Genomic DNA, 7,605 nt, shown 5'->3' with positions numbered 1-7,605 from the left:
TTATTTTTGTGATATGGTGATATTGGGGAAAATACACATTAGGTGTGTTAAAATCTTACTTTTAAGGCAAATCAAAAATTCCTCAAAATGTATGTGATTTTTTTCACAGTACTGGGGGAAGTTTATCGGTGAGGGATATTTATGAATTTGTATTACATTTATTTCATATTAAACACACTTATATTTTAATTTTATTTTAATTTTTCTCTCACTCTAACGGTCAGTAAAGAGCGCTCTATTTTTTTATTATTCTGGCGCGCTCTGTCACGTGCGCTCATCAGTGACTCGGCAGATGCGCTGCTTCTGTCTACCTGATGTCCTCCTCGATCAGCCCAAGCAACTGACAGCACTTCATTGACTTCCTGACGGATCACTAACTTTGCAGCTCGAGAAGCAACTTAAGGTCGTTTATTATCATAAATACTCACATCAGATGCGCATATATTCGTAAGTACGACCACTTTATTGACTGTTTAAGGTCTGTGTACACTGTCGTTTCTGTTTACGTTAGCTGCTGGGCTGTTACTTTTTGAACACAAAGTTTAACGTTACAGCTTATAAAGTGCAACTCGGTGGGATTTAATGTACTTAACAGTGTCTATATGCTTCATTCGAGGCAGTAATCCTCTATATTTTGTTGTTACACTAAATGTTTCTTTAAGTTTCGTTTATGTGATATTCTGACTCAGACCTTGAACTGTATGCAAATCAGTGTATAATCGTGTAAAGGAGGGCGTGGGGTGGTTTGACTGGGTTTGACTTGAGGGGACTGTGTTTCTAAAACATTGTTAAACTGGACAGATAAGAGATGTCAGTAGATGTAATATAACAATTGTAATATTGTAAGTAGATGTACTATAACAGTTTAACTCCTTTGGTTATATTTTAGTTACTTCCCTGTATTTAATCATCATCTTAATATATATATATATATATATATATATATATATATATATATATATATATATATATATATATTGCATGAAATATCAATAATATTAAAATAATTTACATATTGTATATGTTTTGTTCATGGAGCCATAACCGTAAAGGCCAAACCAATGGCAATCCAGATGTATTGTTTGTGTATTTCTATATGAAAAGGGTTATGGAAATGCTGTGGGAGATATGACTCATGCAGGAATGTCTTTTAATACTTTTTTGGGCACCCTCTCTGTAAATAATAAAAAAAAGGAAAATATATATCCATAAGGAATTGTGTTTCATGCCCCTTGAAGTTAAGCAGCATTGCCAGTGTGGGTTCGGTGAAAACATTGCACTGTAGGGGTGAAGTGGTTTGGTGGTTACTAATATTGGCTGGTAACCAAAAGGTGTTGGGTTCAAATAGGGCTGCACAATTAATCGAATTTGTAATCGCAATTACAATTACAGATGACACAATTATGTAATCGTTTAAAGGCACAATTACACAAAAAAAAAAGTTCACTTACATCATTCTGTGTGCATAAGATATGTTGTTGTTCTCTCTACAGATTATCTTAAGGGTTTTTTTCCCAATTGTTTGAATTTCTTTGTTTTAATATAACATAATACCATGCATATATTTACTTTGGTTTGGTTTCTCAGAAAAAATAAAAAAATAAAATAAGTATAATTATATATATATATATATATATATATATATATATATATATATATATATATATATATATATATATATGATATTTGAGGCTTAAAAAAAAAGAAGTTTTTCAGGAAGAGTGTTTTCCGCTGGTTTATTTTGATATAACAATATGGCATGCAGTGGCTTCAAACAATGGCATAAAGCTATTAAAAAAATTATTCAATCTAAATTGTGCTAATCGTAATATATAATCGCAATTACAATTTCAAGGGAATAATCGACAATTATGATTTTTGTCATAATCGTGCAGCCCTAGGTTCAAACCAGCTGCCAGGGATGATTCATAAACTGACACCGTTTGTGAACACAGCAAGCCTACCAAATTCAAGTAATTATTAGTTTGTTGTCACTACTATGAAAGCGTCTAGTGTTTGGGAATTACTTTCAACAGGGTGAGATACTGTCTAGGGATGTAATTCTGTGCCGAAACCTAAAACCTAAAATGCTTTGTATTAAGTATTTATTATTTTATTAAATAATATAAATGAATTGTGTAAGAATTTTTCATTTAACTCAATCAATTGAATGATATTACAGAATTTAAGAAACATAGGCCAATACAATAACCACACTTTTATTGAAAGTAACACAATATAATTGGACAGACAAATATCTTTGCTGTCAATTTAAAACAATTTAATAAAAGTAAATCATACCAACCCCCAACGTTTGAAAGGTAGTATATATAAATAGGTGAAATTGTAATGGTGGTCACCGCTTTTTTCGTTGGGTTCATCACAGTGCTCAAAATAGCAGCTGTAGGAATGGAAAGTCCCACATTTTAGTTAAATGAGGCAATTTCATGTTTGTTTACTCCAGAGAGTACATGTGCATTAACTGGCCATTGTTATTCAAGCTGTATTTCAGATTTGAAAGGTTATAGAAACATAATATTGATCAGATTACGGTTTTTCAAGTAGAGAGAGCTGTGCATGAATGACTGTAAATAGCTGCCCAAGGGTGTTAACAGTGAACAGACTTGCCTTAAAGTTACTTTGTATTTGCCAGTTGAGCTCCAGAGACACTTGTATCACAGTGTATAAGAGAAATGTGTGGTATGGAAAAGGCTTGTCTTTTCTAAATTCACATCTTTTTTGGAATTTAGCAAATGTGGTCCCTATGTTTTTGCATTAGGTCAGCCTTAACCTAATGACCCAGCAAGAGCAGCATGAGTTCAGTAAAAGATTGGCAGAAGCCCTGGCCTGGATGCAGGCCATCCAGGAGAAACTTAAACAAATTGATAACACCCAAGGACCCAGATCAGCACTGGAGGTCAGGCTCCGAGAGACAGAGGTGAGATCTTCCCTGACCTTAGACCTATTGAGGACATGGTAGTAGAAATAAAACCATCTTTCAAACCAGTTTCTCAGATGCTCTCATATCTCATATTTGCTAAAAAAAAAAGCTCTTGCAATAATTTTGCAGCTAGGGTATGCCAGAATAATAATAATAATAATAATAAAAACTGTAAAACCATTTACTGAACACACTGTACATATTACTGTATAAAACTAATTTACAAACAAGAAAATTGTAATGGAAACCAGTAAAAACAATAAATCACACTTCCACTAAAATCTGTTTTGTACCTTTGACATGTACTGACAAGTGACAACCACCATAATAATGCAGTTGGTAAAAGAGAAAGCCACATGAAGAATTACATTTCATCACAAGTAGCTTTTCCACAAGCTGATGTATATACTAATATACAGCAGGTGCACAGAGTCATTCAAGCAAATACTGAACACCATTATGGTAACACACAACTCCTAAATAATGCAATAAACATTCATTAAAGAACAGATAATGTACCCTAATGTACATAACTGATAATTAAAACTATTAAGAAATGTGATTATAAAAAAAAAAAAAAAAACTTTCAGATGTGGAATGTCACGCAGGGAATTCTGGGAATATCATTTTACAGTTTTGGACTGTAAATTATACATTAATTTGTTCTTTTTTACTTCTAAAATGTTTTTTTCTAATAGGTTTTCCATTCCTTGTATATAGTACTGTTAACATATTAACAGTTTTTTCTTCTGTGGCATTTTTACAATATTTTACAGTTAAAATTACACTCCTTTTTTTTTTTCTTTTTTTCTTTTTTTACAGTGGATATCTCATCAATTTAAAACCTCATTAATAGAAATGTTCCATTAAGCAAGACTTTTCTTTGTTGTACAGAAAATTCATAGCTCCATACCTGAAGGCCATGTGAAGATGGACAGGGTGTTGGTGGCTTCTGAAGCTCCGCTTCAAAATGGAGATGAAGAGATGAAGAAAAAGACTCATTCCAAACTCAAATATATAGAAGCAGTCTGGGAGGAGACATTAACCTACATCAGTCATTGTCACAGGTACAGGCTTTGTCCATATGTATAAAGGTGTATTACTATTAAAAGCATTTGCATATATAGTGACATTTGCGTTATCACTATAGCGCTATATGTGACCCTGGACCAAACAAACAGTCTTAAGTCGCTGGGGTATATTTTTAGCAATAGCCACAAAAAAACATTGTATGGGTCAAAATTATCGATTTTTCTTTTATGCCAAAAACCATTACGATATTAAGTAAAGATCATGTTCCGTGAAGATATTTTGTAAACTTCCTACCATTAATATATCAAAACGTTTTTTTTTTTATTAGTAACATGTCTTGCTAAGAATTCATTTGGACAACTGTAAAGGTGATTTTCTCAGTTTCCAGATTTTCAAATAGTTGTATCTCGGCCAAATATTGTCCGATCCTAATAAACCATACATCAATGGAAAGCTTATTTATTAAGTTTTCAGATGTATAAATCTCAATTACTGAAAATTGATTTTGTGGTCCAGTGTCACATAGTACTATAAACATTGCGGAGAATTGCAATAATTTTGGATCATTTACCTTTATCTATCTATCTATCTATCTATCTATGAAAATATTTGCCTAGGACAGTTATATTTTGTTTAAATTAATTGATTGATTAATTGATGAATTAAGATGATTTAGCCATCATTATACAAATATATTTGACCACAAAATGTGAGGATTGACCAATCAGAATCAGAGAGAACCATTGAAATGCTGTGTATTCTTATATTTGAAAATGTATTTATTTATTTGATTATTTTCATGTCCCTCTGACAGTCGTATAGAGTGGGTGTGGCTGCACTGGAATGAATACTTGAAGGCCCATGAGGAGTTTGGGATGTGGCTGGAGAAGATGCACAGGGCTCTGGAGCCCCAGCTTGAGATGCAGCTGGGTCTCCAAGAGAAGCTGTGGCAGGTGGATCATCTGCGGGTCCTTCACTGTGACATTCAATCCCAGGCTCAGTTTCTGAAGAGGCTTCTGGATGAGGCTGCAAACCTCTTCGACCGCACTGAAGACCCTAGTGTAGATGAGAAGGCTCAGCAGGGTCTTCAAGATGCTTACAACCAAATTCAAGAACGAGCACAGGTAAAACTTTAGATTTCTTTTCTTATCACTGACAACCACACAGCCAGAATAAATGTGTGTGTGATGAGTCATCTCAGAATGCTTTAGCTTTGAGGTTATTAAGGTACTGCCTTTGTTCTACATTAAAATGCTGCATTTAAAGAATTTGAAATTCTTTGAAGCTGTATTGTATTGATAATGTTGTATAAGGTTGTTCAGCATGTTAAATAAGTTAAAACAGTCTTTTAATCATTTATTTGTAATACAAATCATTTATTTATTTGAAATACAAATATAACTTTGTTTTACTGTCACCTTTGTCCAATTTAATGCATCCTTGCTGAATGGTAGTGTATAATTTGATATTTAACCTATATTATTCTTCTTAATGCATAATTCAGTTATTGCTGTTATATGCAGAATTAAGAATATCAAATTGAAAATAGTACTGTAAGGTCATATATATATATATATATATATTTATCTATCTATCTATCTATCTATCTATCTATCTATCTATCTATCTATCTATCTATCTATCTATCTATCTATCTATCTATCTATCTATCTATCTATCTATCTATCTATCTATCTATCTATCTATCTATCTATCTATCTATCTATCTATCTATCTATCTATCTATCTATCTATCTATCTATCTATCTATCTATCTATCTATCTATCTATCTATCTATCTATCTATCTATCTATCTATCTATCTATCTATCTATCTATCTATCTATCTATCTATCTATCTATCTATCTATCTATCTATCTATCTATCTATCTATCTATCTATCTATCTATCTATCTATCTATCTATCTATCTATCTATCTATCTATCTATCTATCTATCTATCTATCTATCTATCTATCTATCTATCTATCTATCTATCTATCTATCTATCTATCTATCTATCTATCTATCTATCTATCTATCTATCTATCTATCTATCTATCTATCTATCTATCTATCTATCTATCTATCTATCTATCTATCTATCTATCTATCTATCTATCTATCTATCTATCTATCTATCTATCTATCTATCTATCTATCTATCTATCTATCTATCTATCAATCAATCAATCAATCAATCAATCAATCAATCAGGGCTCCAAACAATAAAATTGAGTAAGGAGCCATTGGCTCCTATAAGAAAAAAACTTAGGTGCCAAATGATTTTTTTTAGGTGCCACAGAATAAACATGTTTTATGTGTTTTATTTAAATTATTTATTTTACATTTTAACTTTTAAATCATACTGACGTGTTTGTGTCTAATCTTTTCTTTACTTTATCAGCATTTTAATCCATCTTGTAGATGACCTGGGAATGAAGGAGCTAAATGTCTTTTCCAGCTTGAAATATACAGTCATGCGTTGTTTATTACACAAAATCTGTACCAATATCATAGACCATAAGCATCACTTGGCCCCTGAGTATAGTTTGGGGTCCTCCTCAATGCATCCTGTAAATGTTGTCATACTCTCTTAAAAATAAAGGTGCTTCATGATACCATAGAATAACCTTTTTTTCCTGTCTAAATGGTTTCATAAAGAACCTTTAACATTTGAAGACAATAACAGATTATGAAAAGGTCAGAAAGAGATTGTTCTTCAAAGAGCCTTTGACTGAATGGTTCTTTGTGGAACCAAAATTGTTCTGTGAAGAACCTTTTAAGCTCCTTTATTTTTAAGAGTGCATGTCTTTCACACTTTCAGTCTGTTTTTCTTAATTAGTAAAATTAAATTTTATAGTAGGAGTTGAATCATGTAGACAACAGGTTAAGTAAAAATATAAAAATTCAATAGCTCATAAATATAGCAAAATGCTCCTTTTTATAGTTATTTTTCTAGCTGACTGATGAGCTTATGGACACCGAAAGGTCCATTTATCCTTTGCTGAAATTTACGCGTCTTCATGTAGAGAGCAGGTCATGGTTGCTTAGCAACGGCAGGAACGCAAGAGCCAGAAGGCTTTTGGAAAAAAATCAGAAAGTGGTTTTCCACGCGTTTTTAGCCGCGATATGTGAACGGCCCTTTAAAGAGCACCAAAACTGTATTTATTGTTTGAATTTTGTTATGAATTTGGAATAATTTTAGAGCTGATACTTTGTAAATTAAAAAGTAACAAAGCACAAAGTTTTTTGTGATTACTGGACGGCAAGTGCAGTTCAAATAATGAAGTCCATGCATTAAAGGCAGGGTAGGTAAAAAATATATAAAAAACCTTTTTTCCAAATTTGTTTAAACTTTATTTATATATCAATACATAATTAAAATGTAAGTACTCTGAAAAAGAAAGTATAAAAATCGAGTGTCTGTAGACCTCTCACGGCTGTTTTAAAGACAGCTCATTATTTCCATTCACTCCACCCCCTCCCTTCTGGGCTCCTTCCAAAGCCACGCTATAGCTATCATCTTGAGCTAGGCCTATAGATTATTTATCATCTCTACTACGGCTCGCTAAGTAATGTTATGTTAGCTATGTTATGCAGCTACGTGTGCTAATGACACATGCTTCAT

The 7,605-nt window shown here is 32.4% G+C and overlaps 1 protein-coding gene across 1 annotated transcript in view; it reads left to right on the top strand.

The window, feature by feature from the left end:
• The first annotated feature begins 277 nt into the window (after window positions 1-277).
• The window catches only part of LOC128031732 (nesprin-3), a 28,115-nt gene continuing 20,787 nt past the window's right edge, over window positions 278-7,605 (top strand). Inside the window, exons 1-4 of the mRNA XM_052620095.1 lie at window positions 278-447; window positions 2,780-2,938; window positions 3,836-4,008; window positions 4,788-5,097. Of these exons, the coding sequence (XP_052476055.1) occupies window positions 2,795-2,938; window positions 3,836-4,008; window positions 4,788-5,097 (627 nt within the window). The 5' untranslated portion in view covers window positions 278-447; window positions 2,780-2,794. The remainder of the gene's footprint in view (window positions 448-2,779; window positions 2,939-3,835; window positions 4,009-4,787; window positions 5,098-7,605) is intronic.

This window comes from Carassius gibelio, chromosome A17 (assembly GCF_023724105.1).
Source record: "Carassius gibelio isolate Cgi1373 ecotype wild population from Czech Republic chromosome A17, carGib1.2-hapl.c, whole genome shotgun sequence".
NCBI lineage: Eukaryota > Metazoa > Chordata > Actinopteri > Cypriniformes > Cyprinidae > Carassius > Carassius gibelio.
This window is presented reverse-complemented; position numbering and strand designations above follow the sequence as displayed.